At 39.3% G+C, this 20,297-nt stretch overlaps 1 protein-coding gene across 1 annotated transcript in view; it reads right to left on the reverse strand.

Annotated features, from left to right (window-relative positions):
* Positions 1 to 1,593: 1,593 nt before the first annotated feature.
* The window catches only part of LOC136435777 (Fanconi anemia group D2 protein-like), a 50,253-nt gene continuing 31,549 nt past the window's right edge, over positions 1,594 to 20,297 (reverse strand). Inside the window, exons 24-44 of the mRNA XM_066429501.1 lie at positions 20,101 to 20,244; positions 18,229 to 18,329; positions 17,568 to 17,683; positions 16,703 to 16,811; positions 14,814 to 14,922; positions 14,335 to 14,422; positions 13,515 to 13,585; positions 12,919 to 13,000; positions 12,306 to 12,419; positions 11,838 to 11,966; positions 11,285 to 11,403; positions 10,527 to 10,771; positions 9,745 to 9,844; positions 9,214 to 9,336; positions 6,835 to 6,928; positions 5,835 to 5,906; positions 5,118 to 5,156; positions 4,445 to 4,519; positions 3,774 to 3,995; positions 3,145 to 3,264; positions 1,594 to 2,268 (exon numbers count right to left, since the gene is read on the reverse strand). Of these exons, the coding sequence (XP_066285598.1) occupies positions 2,200 to 2,268; positions 3,145 to 3,264; positions 3,774 to 3,995; positions 4,445 to 4,519; positions 5,118 to 5,156; positions 5,835 to 5,906; positions 6,835 to 6,928; positions 9,214 to 9,336; positions 9,745 to 9,844; positions 10,527 to 10,771; positions 11,285 to 11,403; positions 11,838 to 11,966; positions 12,306 to 12,419; positions 12,919 to 13,000; positions 13,515 to 13,585; positions 14,335 to 14,422; positions 14,814 to 14,922; positions 16,703 to 16,811; positions 17,568 to 17,683; positions 18,229 to 18,329; positions 20,101 to 20,244 (2,341 nt within the window). The 3' untranslated portion in view covers positions 1,594 to 2,199. The remainder of the gene's footprint in view (positions 2,269 to 3,144; positions 3,265 to 3,773; positions 3,996 to 4,444; positions 4,520 to 5,117; positions 5,157 to 5,834; positions 5,907 to 6,834; positions 6,929 to 9,213; positions 9,337 to 9,744; positions 9,845 to 10,526; positions 10,772 to 11,284; positions 11,404 to 11,837; positions 11,967 to 12,305; positions 12,420 to 12,918; positions 13,001 to 13,514; positions 13,586 to 14,334; positions 14,423 to 14,813; positions 14,923 to 16,702; positions 16,812 to 17,567; positions 17,684 to 18,228; positions 18,330 to 20,100; positions 20,245 to 20,297) is intronic.

Here is a 20,297-nt window from a genome sequence, read left to right on the forward strand (position 1 = left end):
GTTGTTCAAATGTCAGTCTTTTCTTAGCAAAGAAGGCTTTTGTAGCATTTCTAAAAAACGTTATGTAAATGAGGTCCTGATTTGCATGATTTATGTCTCATGTCCTCATTTACGTAACTTCCAATTGCAGCATAATATGTACTATGACATTATAGAATTTTCTCAATAAAAAATTGGTCTTCATTTGAATACCAGGTCCTGATAGTCCTCTCTGTCAGTCACATATCTCACATCTTTGAGAGTCCTATTATGCAATGCAGCGGATTTCTCAACTTTCCTCGTTAATTATGCAAGTTATCTCCTGATTATTTTATAAGAACATGATAATCTAAATAATTACTTACCCAGGGCAAGTCGTAAAGGGAGTGACATGTCCAGCAGTTTGAGGGGTGGATTGACCCCCACATAAATTCATAAAAGGATTAGATTGTCTGCCAGCCAAGAAGAATGGCAGGGACAGATTTCTATAATAACAGTCAGCAAATTAAAACAGATTGTCTGTACCGGTTTCATAGGTACATTCATCAAACCATGCAGAATGGCTCAGATATCTGTAAGAAAGTCACATAATCCAAGTAAATTTCAGTCAGATAAGATCTCTTGTATCATCATCATCATATCGGGCGGCTTGCCCGGACTAAGGCTGCTCTCTCCCTCCAGGCGTCACGGTCCGCCATAAGATGGTCTTGTATAATCAAGACAATATAATCTACATCTTTGAGTTCAATCAATCAATCAATAAATCAAATGGTTTATTATTCATAAAAAGGCTTTGCAGCCAAAGGCTGAATTGTGCCCTCTGCACATATTGCACTTTGTTTTCAGACATTACACAAATCATTTAAAATTACAAGTTTTGGGGAAATCAAACTTGTTCAAATTTTCAAATCAACCCTGTCAACGTTGTGTCAGAGTATCTACATTTTGTAATTGTATCTAAATTTCCAACTTGAAAATGTCTTCCCCACATTAGCTTTCATTGGTAGTTGTGTGTCTAGAAATGTGACTTGTAATTTTGGTGTCTAAGAAACCAGCATAGACTGGGTCTCTGTAGAACAGGACATATACTAGTAACTGCTAGCCAATGTGTCAAACTAAATCGTAAGCCAGTGTTATCATTTCTGGGCTAGCTGTAATTTAAGCTAACTTCTCTATGTGTAGCCATACTTCAATTTCTGATGTTGTCTCTGAATTTCAGACATGACTTCAAACATCTCAGCCAGGCCTCCACTGATGTGACCTGTACGGCTGCCAGTAGCATACTGAAGCCTACAGTTTACATATATCGTATTTATAAAGTTTTACTGAGCTCTTTAAGCTATCTACAAATACTACCCAATATTCTGATGATCCGTCAACCCCTTCTTGAGTTATTCTCTTTCAAAGTCTGAAACAAAATTGGTCCCTGCAATTCCACTAGAGGGCCCAAACCTACTTACTCCCTGCCCCAAGAGCTACATGTATCATGACCACAGCATGTCCACAACTGGTTCTGCTGCAGTACCATAACGAGTTGCAATCATTTCCACACACACACACACACACACACACGCACGCACGCACGCACGCAACAAAAAACATAACCTCTTTGGCCAAAGTAAGTAGTTTTCTTTTAGTTAAAGGTGCAGGCATAAAGCTCTGTTGTAATTTACAAATAGAGACAAAGATGTAAGTTAAGAACAAGATTTCTTTACATGTTCATGCCACAAAGACGTTACTGCTTTCTCTGCTTAGCACTCAGCCATTTGAGAAAGAGAATGGGAGTTGAACATACCACTGTCAATGGGGTATTCCCCTGCTGTAGTAATACAGTAGCACAAAGTTGTGTGGCAAAAGGGCTCAGGAAAAGAGACTAGTAGGGCCATACTTTAAATGTTCCAGGCTTGCAATGTATTCATGCCCAGTGTCCAAAATCTTTTAATCCTGCCTCAATGCAAAACAAAGTTACATGCAAAAATCTATGTAATTATGTATGTATATATATCATTTCTCATGCCTTTTTCAAGAAGCTATCAAACTACAAAGTAATAAATGCAATGCAAATATTAACTTACTTAAGTTTGTTCTAGCATTACTGGTAAATGCTTATGATACCATTACGCTAATGACTCCAACAATATGCCTTAACGACTGAGCAGAACAAGGCTTCAGTTTAAAAAGTGAAATCCTCTCCATAACACAAAATCCACTCCGATGTTGTTAGTAGCTCTCACTATATGATTCTCCATCCACACTGTCATTGCCGTCCACACTCTCGTCTTCCAGGTTCTGTCAAAACAAAAGCAATCAAATATCACTTCTTATTTGTACAAGTTAAAATCCAACAGTCATTGTTTTCTTTATAACAAAGATTATGACAGGAGTGTTGAACGGATGGTTGATCCTAAACATGGTCGCTAGGCTGGGTGCCATAGTTAGTTTTTTGGCAGCAGAGCCCATATATATATATATATATATATATATATATATATATATATATATATATATATATATATATATATATATATATATATATATATATACATACATACATACATATATATATATATATATATATACACATGTATATACTCTCTGCTATAACAAGTACATGCATGGGAGCCACAGAAAACTACAGGTAGGTTGGCACCCAGATTTGGATGTTGCATTAGCAGAAAGGGAAAAAGTGACAAAAAATTGAATATTATTCTTAAATTTTTAACTTATACAATGTAATAACATTTTTAAAGGCTGCAATTGTCAAGTCTTAGATCTGAATGGTACATGTATACCTAACACTTATAATGGTTACAAATAGACGTACATGTATGTCACAGTCGAGATTGGGATTCAGGACGATTGCGATTGTTCCAGAAAAGATTGGAGTTGGAGTCTCTCCTAGGACAGATTAATTCGAATCTAAATTTGACTGTGATTGGGATCCATAATTGTACTGGTACAGATTAGGTTAGGGTTTGTAGCAGCCCTACCCCTAACCAAATTTGTTGCTAGTAAGTAGTACGTGTAGAGTCGTGGATTGTCCTAGGATAGATCACGATTCTAATCTTTCCTGGGAGACACTCTGATTCAATTCTGTCCTAGGACGATCCACGATTGCCCTGCATCCCAAATTCTACAATGTCATATACATAAGTATACACTCACCGTAGTGTCACTATCATCATCATCATCAGGCAGTTCTGAGGCATCGTTATCAGTGTCGTCATCCGACTGCCTGTCAGCAGGGGTCTGGTCAGCGTAGGCCTGGGAACTCATCTCTTCACCCTGAAACAGACAACAATGTACAAAAACATGGTTATGTACCAATAGTGCATGTGATTTATTATACTGTACAGTCATGCACTGTCTTGAGGACGTTCCTTGTGTAACACAATAAGTAGAGTGCTGAATCTAAAGGTTCTGGATTAATATCCCTGTCAGGCCCCAGTGTTGTGCACCTTTCTCCTCACTCGGCTTGGGTGAAAATGACCTAACTTCGGTTACGAACATCCTCTCAGATGGGATGTAAAGCTGGAGGTCTTGTGTTTGAGAAGATCCAAAACACAAGCAAAATAAAGAACTCACAACACTTATCAAAAAGAGTAAGGGTCCATTCTGGTGTGAGTGGATGAAACCTTACAGTCTGGTTCTGGGTTGACATCTTGAAAACGTGATAGTCAGCTTTAAACTATACCTATTTTTTAAAAATAGTAAAGTTAACAGGTGGTCTGGCAAGCAAGTGAGCACAATGAAAGTGAAAAAGCAACACACAGTACTTCTGAGGTACATTATACCTGTAAGTCCCTATTCTTCAAGTTGCCCAGCCAGAAGGCATCCAGGCACTTGTTCATGGTCAGCATGGCCTTGACCCGGTAAACAAACATTTCCAGAGTCTTCTTGACCAGTGGCACATAGTTGGTCAGTGCCACGTCCTTGCTGACCTTGGAGAAGCCACACATGTGGTGCATGGCCCGAGTGCTGAGCTGCAGGTTCTTCAGCAGACTGTGGACATCGTCCTGAAGGGAAGGGGGCGGAAGTGAACAGATTAAGACCCGTTCATACCAGGAGTTACGAATTGGGATTCAACCAGGCAGGAGATTGATCCTGATTCAATAACCAAATCCACCTCCCAAGGTAAACTGTGCGATTGGGATTAACCAGCCTCGGAGCCTGACTTTGACACATTCATACAAGGATTCGGCAATTGGGATCAATATCAATTCCATGCCTGGGACTCTTCAGTTCACATGCAGCTGGATCACACATGAATTGACACTGTGCATGTTGCCAATCTTTATATTCACATGTAGCTGCCAGTGGTTTGATACATGTTGGCGTGTTAGAAAATAAAGCATCACTGACCAGATTGTCTTTTACCTGAGTCTACAGAGCAGAGCTGTTTGAAACAATTATACATCATGTATATTTAAATTTGTGATACATAAGGAAGGATGTCTGAATGTACCTTATGTGTCTTGAAGACGTTATCAAGTACCGGCATACCCTGTCGCAAGAACACCTCCACAAACATCCGGCCGTACTAAGGACATAAGAAAGATTTGACTGCAAACATGCCCCTTATGTCACAGCCACAGGTTGAAACTGCTATGATTTAAAAAAAATCTGTATGTACAATCAAAATCGTCTATGTAGACAGGGGTCACTAGAGATTGGATTCTTAATGACTCATTTCAACTTAACACTTCATTGACAACAGTACATGTGATTAAATCATAGGTTATGTATATTATACATAAAATATGATTTTTGTTTACACTACCAATAGGAGCAATATTGATTTACCAAATTTGCACATCTGTCAAATGAAATATCATGTTTCACGGTTGAATCTGTTAAATACCTTGAAAGAAACACAAAACCGTTTGGTCAATTGTACTTCAGTACAAGATTTTATCCGATGTCCTTGGTAAAGGGTGAACTTCTAAAACATATTTGCTTAATATACAACCTGTACATCATGACGTACACGAACAGGTCTGGCTGAAAGGATTTCTGATGCCTGACAGTCCAATACGTATACTGTAACTGTAGCAACACAATGCGTGGGAGACTGGGTTATGAGTACTACATGTAACATTATCATACTCCTTGAAGTAAATCAGCTAAAGTTGACTTACCTTCTGAGCTGCCCCTAGGTAGACTCTCCCATCAAATGCCTGTGAGAACAAAAAAGGATGCACTTGAAGATTTATCTGTGTCGATAGAAGACATTCTCAATCAAAGTTGAATTGTAACTGCCAACACAAAAACTTGGACTTCCCAAAATTTTTGAAAGATGAACAGTCTTTGTTGAGGAATGAGCAATCCACCAATACTGTGACATCACACTATGCAGATAGAATATTACATGACTCTGTGAGCACTGGATCATAAGCTAGAGAAAGTCTATGGCGCCCCCCGTCTCTGTTGAGGTATGGTTGTAAAGCCCTGATGTTGATGACTTTCTTTATTCCTCTTGCAAAAAAGACTTTCTACAACTTATGTCACGTCTTCTATCTACACATCGTGATGTCACAGTAGCAGGATGGCTCATTCTTTAACAAAGACTGGAGTTGATCAGTCGAAAATTGGGGCAAGTCCATTTTGTGTGTTGGCAGTTACAGTATAACCTTGATTCAATAGGAGGATGCAGCATGACAAGAAAACCTAATGTGTGCTTTCATGTGCTGCAAAGTACATTCTCCCAAATACATTGTATATCCACAACACCTAACTCAAGACCAACAGTTTTGACGACACACATGAAGCTTGTGATTTAGTGTGAAAAATAATTTTAAACAACATTTTGTACATGTACAAATGAAAGTAGGATGGATGAAGTGTGCAGTTTTGACCTTGACCAAGTTGATCAGGATATGGAAAATCCTCACAGCAATGCTCCAACGGAACAGCCTTTCAACTTGAACCTGATGATAAAAGAAACAAACAAATGACAAGATTTTTTAACAATTATTACACTTGTTTACTGATATTGCCCTAAACAAAGATAGAGCTGAAGGCACAGCAAAGGTATTCCTTAACATCTTTCTCAAGCTAGTTTTCATAAGAATATTACACTTAATTCAAGTGCTGTACTTCTGCAACTCGCGGTCTAAATTAAAATTGAATACATGTACAAAGTACATGCACATGACATCCTGTACTACATTTTGTACATGTAAGAACAGGCATGTACCCTATGATCAGTGGCCAATAGAAGAATTACATTAACCACAGTTTGTTTATCAGCACATAGAATTGTGTTCAATTGATGCTAACATTGTACAGTGAAGCAATAAAGAAGAATGAAGCTTAGCAAGGTGTTGTAGTGCTTAGTGTTGAGTAATGGTGTTCATGTCAAGAATGACCTAACGGTCTGCAACACAGGTGTCCCTACCGCAGTTCCTGACACCTGTTCTAAAGAATATTCTTGAAGGGTCAGTTAAAGAACAAAGATGAAGGGTCGTTTATCCTGTGACTAGTTTCGTTGACACTTACATAAAATGCCGTAATGCATGATTTAGTAGTAACAGTAGACGAGAGCAGACAATGCAAGGAGCTACCATTACATTACATGTGCACGTACTATGGGGATTTTCTCAGACAATACCAAGGAAGAACTGGAGAGGTGGATAAGCTGTTGGGAGTTCAGCTCAACACAAGGAGAATTCAAACTCAGCTCAAAGGTATCCAGTGCATTAATTTGTATACAAATGGCAGATAATGATTGGCCTACTCCTGTCCAATGAGAGAGGACAAACTCCATAGTTCCTGACAGTTCGCTTATCCTTTGCTAAAGCTGGACAAGTTAAAGCATTAGAAAATGTTGCTATCAAACTGGTACAAGTTTTGTACCTTTGCAGCATCTGATACTTTCCCAGTGGGGATGTCCTTAACACACACCACGAGCTCACTCGTCATGGCACGATAGAATACACCAAGGGACTGCCTGTAAGGAAAAAGGAAACACAATGTAGCATTCATACAATCTTATCTGATAGCTTAATATAAATCACAGCAATCTGTTTGGAAACAGTTGAGAACTTCCTCCAGTCCCATTTACCAAATGGCCTTGTGTTGTATAAAAAAACAAAGCAAATCACTTATCAAAAGTTATGAAAGTTGTTATCCTGCAAGGCTAAACCAGTGTAATTTCCTGGTTGTTGAATTTTGCAGGGAATCAAAGCAAAGTAAGAACAGGCTGTGATACCCCTTCATGCTCTCTCTGTATTGTGCAGAAACTTTAAATGCATGCCTAAATCCAAGACCGCAACCTCTGGAGGAGAAGTATCCGAAGCCAAGTTGACCTATGCAACAAAGTTGCGGGAGGATCTAAGGTCTAAATCCATGGAACAAAACTATCATTATGATAATAACTATCGGTAAAAATATTTCTGAATGAAAATAACAGTTAGGAAGTACTCCAACTCGGTCCCCTGAAAGTGCGAAATGGAACGAAATGGAACGAACTAAAACAACATATGTAACATTATGAAATGAAATACCAGTAGATAGCGAATTATAAGGGGTAGACCGGAACAGGAAGCATTTTAAATACAGAAGTGAGTGGTAAATACATAATATAACGTGTTTTATTTCTTGAATCTATGTAATGATATTTAATACAACGTTTTTGTCGCGTTTGTGTGGCTAGATTCTTCCCTGAAAATGGAGGCGCCGCGTGCAAAGAGATCTGCCGCTCTTCCTTGTGTACCAACGATCTGCAAATGAACTGCTGCAAATAGCAGGGAAAACAAGCAAACCGAAATAGTATTGCAGAAGTTGGTGGTAACATTGCATCTCCAAGAGGGCATGAGGCAAGCGTAATCTTATTATGTATACAGCTAGCGTGTTTGCGTGTTGTGTGAACCGTGAAATACATGCATTGCTCGTTCACACCCTCCCTTTGTTTTGTCGTGAACAAGGAAGCATAAATGTCTCCAGGGGACTCCACGTCCGTGTTTGAATGGAGTGTGAAATGTGTAACGCGCCGCAGAGCTTCATTTAAATATCATTAACGGAGGGGTCCATTCAGGGGTCAGGGGTCTGACTTTGAGCCGAACAATTGGAAAGATATGCATATGCTACGTACCAGTTATGGACTAAAACCGTATTCAAATAAATGGAAAGTCGGGGATTGATTCAACCTGTCGGTAGCACGCCCACAGTTCCGTCGCACTGGCAACAATGCCGGTTTATTTGTATGCGGGGCTCCATTTGGGGGAGAGATTTATAGATAATGAAATAACGCTTGCCTCATGCCCTCTTGGTGAATTATGAGATGCACTGTTACCACCAACTGTATAATGTACATGTAGTCCTAACTTCGATACTCAGTTCCGTTTGCTTGTTTTCCCTGCTATTTGCAGCAGTTCATTTGCAGATCGTTGGTACACAAGGAAGAGCGGCGGATCTCTTTGCACGCGGCGCCTCCATTTTCAGGGAAGAATCTAGCCACACAAACGCGACAAAAACGTTGTATTTAATATTATTACATAGATTCAAGAAATAAAACACGTTATATTATGTATTTACCACTCACTTCTGTATTTAAAATGCTTCCTGTTCCAGTCTACTCCTTATACTTCGTTATCTACTGGTATTTCATTTCATAATGTTACATATGTTGTTTTAGGTTCGTTCCATTTTGTTTTAGTTCGTTCCATTATGTTCCATTTTGTTCCATTTCGCACTTTCGGGGGACCCCTCCAACTGTACCAAGACATTTCATGGTGCACTCATCATTTAGGATGGTGATGTAAAATCGGTGGCCCCGTGTATGAGGGAGGTGTACAAGCCTCAAATCTCTCATGTAAAAGAACCCTACATACTTATCAAATAGAATGGGGCGACTTTGCAATTGTGTGCTTGGCTAAATATGCAAGCCGTAGCGAAGCACTACAACCTTGAAGCTTCTCAAAAAAGAACCATGCTTCGCCTCAACTGATGACTGCTTTCCCTTTTTTTCCTTACATGTGCCCCAAATAACTTTTTTCTTCATCAGAACATACCCAAACCATCCTGAAGAGAGAGTGGATTGGAAAAGACGGACAGAAGGAGAAAGGGGCCAAGTGCAACGAGGACTTGCAGTTTGTTCTGAAGTGAGTCTGTTGCAACATTAACCAAATGAATGTTATAGTAACATAAAGTTAAGGTACAAAGTGTAGTTTTAGAAATAGTTTGGCAAAAAATAGAGAGAAGCAGGAGATTTTTATCTGTGTCCAGAGTGAGTACCTTGTGAGTGTTGGGTAGGTGTTGGAGCAGCCGTTCTTGTCTACCTCCACCAGCTCTGGTATCCCCACAGTCGCCAGGTGCTCAATACACGACAACTTGTCTTCCGAGTAATCAAGGAACGTCCTAGGTGGTAAGTACACCAAGATCAATCATACAAAGACATTATGAACAATGCACCATAATATGGCATAGAAAATTCTAACAAGAAAATTTAATCAATCGAAAACCTCATTACTCCATGGAAATATCTGGAGTGTTGATTTACTTGCTTTCTTCATTATCTTGAAGTTCCCACTAATTACATGTACATGTACATGTATGTCCATACATTTTCCTGCCTTCCTTCTCCATTTTCACGGACTAGGTAAAAATCAAGATTGCAACATAAAGGATATGACATTGTGTACATGTCCATGATTAACAACAATAGCATGATGATGGAATGGTTGCCCAAACTCTTTCTAAAACTATACTTTGTACCTTAACTTTATTATGTTACTATAACATTGGTTAATGTTGCAACAGACTCACTTCAGAACAAACTGCAAGTCCTCGTTACACTTGGCCCCTTTCTCCCTCTGTCCGTCTTTTCCAATCCACTCTCTCTTCAGGATGGTTTGGGTATGTTCAGCTACATGTATATTCGGAAACCAGTATGCAACAAACCAGTCACAAACAATTTCAGAATAATTGATTATCTTCAAGACTTAGTAGCAAATGCAGGTGAAGTCGATATCAAGATAATGTACGACTAGGACATTATAGAATCGAAACTGCTCTGTTGCAAGTACATAAATTGTTCAAACTTGTTAGTGCTGAAATGCTGTTACGGTGCAGCTTACACACTTCTTTCTGGAGTCTAAAATCTTACAAAACATGATTGTATAACTACTAAAAGGGGAATGTTTGCGGTGGTTTTATGTTTGCATTTTTAAGACCACTACAAAACTTTTTGTTCTGTCTGCTGCTTGCACACCCCTGTTTCAACTGCAAACACTCTTTTTTCCCTTCTGCATCTTCCTGCACAATCATGCATGGCAATATTTACATACATTAAGTTTGTGGTGATCTAATTTTGCTGTAAGAAGAAAATGGAGTGTTTGTGGTGATCTTTAGTTAAAATTTAATGCAATTAAAACAAGGTGGTAGGCAGCCAGAAGACAGAGCAAGCATTTTTGCTGTGGTTTTAAGTTCACAGTGGTCACAAAAACCGAGAACGTTAAACCAAAGCGAACTTAAATGCATTTACAATTCTGCAACAGTTAATATTACAGCGGTACAAGAAAATGAAGAGACTGGAGCATTTTGCAGACCTATTTTGGAGTTGAACTGTTCTGGTTGGCTGCCCTTGTCAGAGATGGAGACCATGAGCCTGATGAGACAGACAGTGGTGCTGAGAGTGGGCGCTGTGGTCAGGAAGTTCTCCACATATCTGAATGTGTGGGAGATTGTGTCCTGAGTGGAGGTCTGTGTGGTGGACGACACCTTCATCCTCCCAGCCAACGTGCTCACGGCCTGCTGGAGGAGCTTCTGGCCCTCACTGCCAATAAACCCATTCCTACCAGAAATTATGGTGCCAAAATAAATTTAAAGGAAAAAACAACAACTAGAAATTGAAGTTAGATATCATACCCAGGTGACATATTTAGAGTTTTTGCAGATTTCTTGACAAACCATAACACAGCCATGTCCATTTCACACATTACACGCCATCCTTGCATTCCTGACTTCATCAACAGCAACATTCATTTCCTACTGTAACATTGTAATGTACATGCCTGCTGAACAAATTTGGAGCCCAGCCAACTCAGCCCTGTGAATGAATTTGAACCATGGCCGACTATGACACATTGAACCTGGACAAACAGACACACAAACTAAAAATAATGCTTTCGTTTTTCACTGAGGCAACAAGTTTCACAAAGGAAGATAACTAAGATGACATCTCTCTCGTTGTATGTCGTTACATCATACATGTATGTAGAACAACAGTCAAGTTTAGGTCTTTGAAATTAGTTTATCACAAAGGAAAGTAGTTTCCTAGTTTCTACCCAGGAGTGAGTGAGCCCACCATGAGAAGAGCCTGGCCAGGGCCTGTAGCAGCTGGGAGAAGACAGCAGACATGAGCTCTGTTTGTGCCTGGTCTCCCCACGGTCCATCCACCACTCCATCATTCTCCTCCAACAAGCTCTACAAGTGGTAGATATAACAGCAGTCTGACTAAATCTCGCTCCTAGCGGCCGGCCTGACGGATACCGAGGGGGTCATTAACCTGCCGCCAGCGAGAGATTGTGTAAACACAGGCTAGATATAACATCATCATACTCTTACTGAGCCAAAACGGATCGACCAATCAAAACACTAAAAGTCTTCTTTAGCCATTAAACGACAGGTCATTAATATTAACATATTGACCAATTTTTGCAATGGATTACATTTTTGTAACATTTCTTTTAAATATGAGAGGGGTGCACGTGCTTTTTTTTTTATTCTAAGAAACTTTCTGATATACAAAATGTAGACACTAGATACATGTATAATACATATACATAAGTGGTCGACTCTGTTAAAGGATGACACTGTGTTTATTTACAGCTAGAGTCCTACACCTATAAGGACCTCACCTGGAAGTAGGTGCAGGTGGACTCCAGGTGGTCACACAGAGCTGGCAGCAGCTGCACCACCTGTTCTGCCACCTCCTGAGCCGTGTACTGGTCCAGGTGGGAGAAACCGTAGTTCCGCTCACTCTTGGTCTTCATGATAGAGACCAACAAACAACACGTCAGGTAAAGCTGACCACTAATACATGATTGACTGTACATGACATTTAATTTGAAGTGATCAACTTTGCACAGTAGCCAACTGGCCATAGTGGTCATTTTTTGCTGACTATAAATCCTAAATTTCAAGTCAATCTATTTATCTTGGATCATGGATCAAAGTTGTATGGTTCAGACAGTCTTTTAAGGAATACATCCAAATTTACAGACTCTGATCGGGATCTCCAGCCAGATTCTGCCAGATTGCAATCTTTACCCTGACATACACAGTCATTTATGATGCTTCAATAATTCCAGTGACACAGCATGTACCTTGAGGAAGGTCTTGCGTTTGGCTGTTGCAATAAGAACATGTTGAAGTTTGCGGTTCAGGTCCTTGAGAAGGAAGAGCAGCTCCCTGGGCTGCAGCTCCAGTACAGTTGTCTCCTGTAAGCAATAGGACACATGTCACTTCTTTTTAGTTCATTATCATCTTTATGTGCACACAAGTAAACCTAAACCACTGGTGAATGGAGAGTAAGGGAGCCCTGGAACTAACTAGGAGGACACTCAGGCTAAAGTGAACCTACTAAAAAGGGTGAAATTAAAGTTCAAACTTAAGTCTTTTTTCAAATGGGTTACAGTTGCTGTACATCTTGCACCCTTTGTGATCATCTAAGACGTAAAAATCTACAGCAGGTATTATATTAAAATGATCTTATTTCAGAGCTTAGCTATTTCTAAAGTGGCCCAGTTTATTACTACATGTATTACTGTCTGCTTCCCCATTTTCTGTGTGAGGTAAATGTGCCATATTTAAGATCTTTCAAATTATGTCAAATCATGCTGTCATCTTCTACAGATTTATTAATAGAGACTTAGAGACTTTTGCATCCTTCCCTGCCTGTTACATGTCCATAACATAAGTTTGAGGGACTGACTGTACCTTTGTGTGCATCTCTGTGTCCAGAACAGACTTGGACACCATCCCACACTTCAGGATGGAGAAAACCTCAAGGTCTAACTCTCTGGAAAATAACAGCAGAATCTATCTTAGCTTTCGTCTACAATGATCACAACCTCATGCAATGTTACTTACGGTAGTACTCAGATCAGTGTTTCTGGCAAATGCAGTACAAGTGTACAAATGTAGCCGTTGAACAGTACATAATAATATACAAAATATGGTGGTACCGGGTGAGATTTGCTGTATGTATGCTTCAAAAAAGTTTTTTCCCTTTTTACTTTAAAAATCCGAGAACCAAGGAACAAAGGCATGGCCCAAAATCTATTTCTTGCATTCTGAGAGCTGTCTGGCATACGTGTTAAAAATACCAGAACGTCAGATACAATTTAGGCAGATACAATCATACTACAACATTAAACATTTGAACAAACTTTAAGGAACACTCAATCATGCTCTTGCTAAAAGGGTACCCCTAGCAAGTCAAAACTCAAAGGATGCCTGGACACCCCTATGGCAGAAACAATGATTTAGATATTCATATTTTACAAAACAAAGCTTCCAAACAGTAATGTTACCTGAAGAAAGCCCTGTAATGTTCCAGGTTCACACTGGTCTGCTTTTCCTCCCTGTCTCCCTCAGTTGAGTCCTGTTGGTCATCATACATTTTTGTACAATTACATGAAACTAGAGAGCAGACATGACTTTCACAACGGTTCTCATCAACCAACATGTACATGTACATTAAACAAAAAACGCGAATGCAGTTCCGAAAGATACCTCCCTTAATCGCAGCATTATATGAATAAAAGACTCCCATTGACACTGTAACAATACAACGAATCCAATTTATTTCAAGATTTACACACATACATGACATAAAATAGTACAAACTTTAAGTGCCTGTATTAAGAACTTATTGATTCATGGCAATTTGTTCCTGAAGTGTAGTTGTCTGTACGTAATACCAGACGGGTATTAGTCCAGTAACTGTTTATTGAAAACACCACGCATCCAAACAACCCATTGCTAACCCATGGGAACAAATATTACTTCTTCACAGTGTCATTAATTTAAATAAAGTCAATGGTCTGTAACTTCACACAAAAATAGTTCGAAGAACATCTTCAAAGGGATGATGGCAAAGTCACTTTGTCCTGTTGTACTTACATGCTTCTTTATTGCTCATGAGAGCCAGTCTCACTGGCCTTTGCCCTCTACAACACAACATGTGTGCATGATAGAAGGCAGACAATAACTGGTGCTGTACGATATCTGATACATGTATCTCTAATATTGCTATACATTACGGTACCACAAATTGATGTTTGTTTCTTGCATATTCTTTATCTAAATTTTACACTCAGATTTCAAAAACACCCAATAAGCTACTGTCACCTTTTCTGGCTGTGTCCCATCTTGAGTTGCAGTGGAGATGGTGTCATTTGGGTCGGGCGACTTTTCTCCCACAGGTGACTTTTTACCCCTTCAAATACAAAGTAAAAACACTCACTACATGTGATGAGGAAAAACAAATCATGTTCAAAAACAAGAATAATTGATTAAAAATAACGAAAAAGAAAAGTACAAAAACACTTATGTCAGCGGTGAGCTTTATAGTGAGAAACACATAACCTCTCAAGAGCCAATGGGGAAAAATATACCATGTACACCATTTACTTGCCCAATACATGTAGGGCCAGAGAATTAAACTACTTGTCCAACCCTGTACTGATTGTGGATGTGATAGTGAGGTCAGTGATGTAATTAACATGCAAAAGAATCAAACCTACTTTGCATACTGTCAGTGAGTTAAGTTAATAAGCAGACGCCTTGTGATTAAATTGAAAGACAGCGCTACTTCTCAGTTCACTCACCCTTTTGCAGCCTTTTTTCTTCCCTTCCTGGCAGCCCCTGCTGCAGGTACAGATATCGTCTCAACCTCGCAGTCAAATATGGCCCGGGGAGGGACGAACCCTGCTGTGGCTGAAAGTGTCACAAACAAGCCATCATAAATATCATTATTGCATTTTTCTAGGAATCTGTAACAACATCTTGCTGATGATCTTGAAGGCTTAGCTTGTTTCAAGGACACACTAAAAGCTGCCCTGAAGGGCTTCAATATAGACACACAGTCCTGGGAAGCTAAAGCCCTAGACCGTTCTTCCTGGCGAAGCCACATCAACACAGGTGCTACCATCCACGAGCAAAACAGAACCACTGAAGATGAGAGAAAGTGTGCATCCAGAGCTGCTCCCGCACCCCCTACTACTTCAGCAACCCACCTGTGCCAGACCTGTACCTTCAGAGCCCGCATTGGACTGTTTAGCCACAGTCGGACACACCGTCCCTGATGTGATGTTCCCGGTCATCGTCGACTACGACGGACGAACAACAATGTTGTGTTTGTAAGGGTGATGTTCTGTACATGTATGTTGTGTTAAACTTTGTAAGGGTGATATTCTGTACATGTATGTTGTGTTTGTAAGGGTAATGTTCTGTACAATGTCATGTATGTTATGTTTGTAAGGGTGATGTTCTGTACATGTACATGTATGTTGTGTTTGTAAGGGTGATGTTCTGTACATGTATGTTATGTTTGTAAGGGTGATGTTCTTTACATGTATGTTGTGTTTGTAAGGGTGATGTTCTGTACAATGTCATGTATGTTATGTTTGTAAGGGTAATGTTCTGTACATGTATGTTGTGTTTGTAAGGGTGATGTTCTGTACATGTATGTTGTGTTTGTAAGGGTGATGTTCTGTACAATGTCATGTATGTTATGTTTGTAAGGGTAATGTTCTGTACATGTATGTTGTGTTTGTAAGGGTGATGTTCTGTACATGTATGTTGTGTTTGTAAGGGTGATGTTCTGTACATGTATGTTGTGTTTGTAAGGGTGATGTTCTGTACATGTATGTTGTGTTTGTAAGGGTGATGTTCTGTACATGTATGTTGTGTTTGTAAGGGCGATGTTCTGTACATGTATGTTGTGTTTGTAAGGGTGATGTTCTGTACATGTATGTTGTGTTTGTAAGGGTGATGTTCTGTACATGTATGTTGTGTTTGTAAGGGTGATGTTCTGTACATGTACATGTATGTTGTGTTTGTAAGGGTGATGTTCTGTACAGGTATGTTGTGTTTGTAAGGGTGATGTTCTGTACATGTACATGTATGTTGTGTTTGTAAGGGTGATGTTCTGTACATGTATGTTGTGTTTGTAAGGGCGATGTTCTGTACATGTATGTTGTGTTTGTAAGGGTGATGTTCTGTACATGTATGTTGTGTTTGTAAGGGTGATGTTCTGTACATGTATGTTGTGTTTGTAAGGGTGATGTTCTGTACATGTATGTTGTGTTTGTAAGGGTGATGTTCTGTACATGTATGTTGTGTTTGTAAGGGTGATGTTCTGTTCATGTACATGTATGTTGTGTTTGTAAGGGTGATGTTCTGTACATGTATGTTGTGTTTGTAAGGGTGATGTTCTGTACATGTATGTTGTGTTTGTAAGGGTGATGTTCTGTACATGTATGTTGTGTTTGTAAGGGTGATGTTCTGTACATGTATGTTGTGTTTGTAAGGGTGATGTTCTGTACATGTATGTTGTGTTTGTAAGGGTGATGTTTTGTACATGTATGTTGTGTTTGTAAGGGTGATGTTCTGTACATGTATGTTGTGTTTGTAAGGGTGATGTTTTGTACATGTATGTTGTGTTTGTAAGGGTGATGTTCTGTACAGGTATGTTGTGTTAGTAAGCTGTACTAACCTGCCAGACATGTGTTCAGCAGCCCCTGCACATGTGTGATGTTCTGTAGTCGTACCAACACCTTGCCTCTCATCTCCGGGTCACTCTGGCTGGAGAAACCATTGATGACCTGACAAACACGAAATGGAAGAGTAGCCTAGTGAGAAACACACTCTAAAGCACTGTGAGGTACATTTTGTAGTCACAAACCAAAATGCCATGTACAAGATTTTGAATACTAACTTCAAGTTCAATACTTTATTTCAAGTCAATTTATCTATCTATCTAGCAAACATATATTTGAAAGTACAATGTAGTTAGTCTTGCTGTTACAGTACATAAAAACAACAAATTATATGTCCATACAAATTACATAAAAGTTATGACTGCTACATGTACATTGTATTTACAGGCTAACATAATATTATGTACTTATTGATTGACATGTAGCTCCATGTAAGAAACTCTGGCAGAAACATCCTTGTATTCAACTTCTTTGGCCAGATTTATCTTCAAATTGGGTCTTGGAATTATGCAGGATATTGAATAAAATACACAAAATTATATGCCGTGAATAAAAAAATATAAAAAAAAACATTGGAAAGGGGATGTTAATGAGCGAAATCTTCCAAAAGCAAAGATATAAAAGAAGAAAAATAAAGAATTCATTGTTCGGTAAACCATACTTTGACAGGTGTGTTCCATCATTTGTAAAACCTTCCAGACTAACTTAGATTTCAATAATGAAGGCAGCTTTTTTTGTACAATTTTTCATGATGGTGTTAGTGATGGGGTGCCAAGAGGATGACAATACCATTCATATTATCAAATCAGCACAGCCTTATATCTGACTAAAATTTCAGGCGCATGAGTAATAGTAACTGACCTCCCTGAACCAGTTGAGTGTGTGAAACAGTGCAGCACACATCAGCTCCTTCTCATGCACAGACAGGGACTCCATCTTCTCAACTGCCTCCTCCTTAAACAGATACATGGGGCATCCTAGGGGATCCACAGATAAACAAGTCAGACACAAAAGGTTTTGAACATATTAAGTAGTAGACTCTGCATGTTGTCATGGTTGTGGGCAGTGCCAGGTGTGGCTTACATTGTAGCATATTGTAGCACATTGTACATAAGAGTGCCTTTTCTATAACATTGTTAGACAGCTGTACTGATGATTGTACGGTAATAATACTGATGATTGTACGGCGGCCGGACCCTTAGATAAGGCCGATCCTGGCCACATTGGTACACAATAATGTCATGGAGGTTGCACAGTTCTGGACTTGTTGTAAACCTGACCACAAGAATAAAATGGCCATTCTGCACTTTTGAGGTCAGCAGACACAAGTACAGAATGATGTACAACATGTACTGGCTAGGTCAGCAGCTATGTACATTGCAATGAGTAAGTTGTGGAGCAGATATAACTAAACATAGATACTGTAGATCTCCAAGTTTGAATGTAGACCATTGACAATACACATTAGAACATACAAGACTTCTATGAGTTGTTACAAACTGTTGTGACCAGCATGACTTACCCAGTAGTGCATCTATCCCCTCCAGGTCCCCCCCACACTGGGCCTGTTGACAGTAGCGCAGCAGTCGGAAATGAGGAGCCAGACACGCTGGGGACACCAACCTGCACACAAACAACACTTCTTCTGATTCTGAACACACTTTTACATGCATGACTTCTAGTTCTGTTACCAAGTCAGGAAATATTGCAACAGTGAGCACTCAAAAATGTTACAAATTAATGTCACAATGCAAAATCAAAATTCTACAGATCCCTGAGTCAGTTCATATCATTCTACGACCTCTCTGGCCTGATGAAGCCTTATAGTCCTGTAACTAAAAATAAATACTGTAGATGCATTTTAAGTTCACAGTGGTTTAATTTCACAATAGGGAAAAAATGGAGACTCAGTGTATATTGTAAATTGTTATCTCCATGAAAAATGGAGATATTGTTTTGGGTGTGTCTGTCTGTGTGTGTGTGTGTATGTGTGTATGTGTGTATGTGTGTATGTTTGTGTTTCCGCACCACTCCAGTCAGCATAACTCAAGAACCTCTTGATGGATTACAATGATATTTGGGATGTGGGCGGGTGTTGTAAAGCCGAAATTTAAGGTCGATTTTGGGCCCCCTGGTATGTGACCTTGGTACTGCAGCAGAACTGCAATTTTTGTATCTTTTGACCTGGATGTGCCGTGGTCTTGATTTTTGGGTGGCAGATAGCTTGTGATGTAATAAAGAAGTGGTGTAGGTTTGGGCCCCCTAGCAGCTTCCTCTGAAACTACAGGGGCGTTTTTGTGAAAATCTTCTAAGGAGAATAACTGAACAAAGGAACAACGGATTTCCATGATATTTAGTATGCAGGTAACTTAGATAGAGATATACACAATGAAGTGCAAATTATGCTAATTGGGACTTAATTTGCATAGCTAATGAGGAAAATCTATATTTGCAGTGTTTTCAATTATCAGACTCAAATACATGTAGCGTATGTAGTTTATGGAAAGTGGGTCATCAACAGATACCAATTATGCAAATAAATTCCTAATTTGCATAATCAATGCAAAACACCATATCTCATCTAATTGGAAAATTATAGGACTGTCAATATGATACTTAGTAAGCAGGTAGCTTAGACAGAGATATACATAATGAAGTGCAAATTATGCTAATTGTGACTTAATTTGCATAGCTAATGCGGAAAATCCATATTTACAGTGTTTTCCATTATCAGACTCAAATACATGTAACATATGTAGTTTACGGAAAGTGGAACATCAACAGATACCAATTATGCAAATGAAGTTCCTAATTTGCATAATTAATGCAAAACACGATAATTCATCTAATTGGAAAATTATAGGACTGTCAATATTGCAACATGTAAGTTAGATAAAGGTGTTTATGACCAAGCATATATTATGCAAATGTGTAAGTCATTTGCATGAATAGAATTGTTCATGGAGATATGAGGTCGTGGAACTCTTGTTTAATATAGTTTTAGCAGCAATCTGCAGTTTTTTTCCTGCAAATTGCAGGTGGGAGTAATTATGGATGTCAACTCTCATAATTCCACTGGGATCCTTAAGACCAACATATTAAAACAAAACATTGTGTAGATCGCAATAAATCAAATTCACTGTTTTCTTAAGGGGCACCTGGGAGAATTATGAGCTACATTGTAATCATACAGATTGGTTTTTCAAACCTTGACTTGTATGACAGCAGAAAATAACACTGTTAAGTTAATGTGTATACTGGACTTTCAGCTAGATGCATGATTATATGTTACAGATTCATTGCACAATGTAGTACTAAAACCAGTCTGAATGAACTTACAAAATTAATGTCATTCAAGTACAGGTACACCATGCTGCACTAAATATGACCTCACCTCTTCCTGCCCTTCCTCCCCGGCGAACCCTTCATCTCACCAGCAGCCTCCAACAGCGGCAGCAGGTTCACAGCAATGTTCCCCTCCTCAAGTTCATCTCCATCCTCAAGGTTATAGCACAGGTCCAGGGGCAGGCTCGTGGAACTGGAAGAAATTACAATTGTTATTGGCCTGGGGCACTAGTTCAGGTCATACCT

This window comes from Branchiostoma lanceolatum, chromosome 5, assembly GCF_035083965.1.
Source record: "Branchiostoma lanceolatum isolate klBraLanc5 chromosome 5, klBraLanc5.hap2, whole genome shotgun sequence".
NCBI lineage: Eukaryota > Metazoa > Chordata > Leptocardii > Amphioxiformes > Branchiostomatidae > Branchiostoma > Branchiostoma lanceolatum.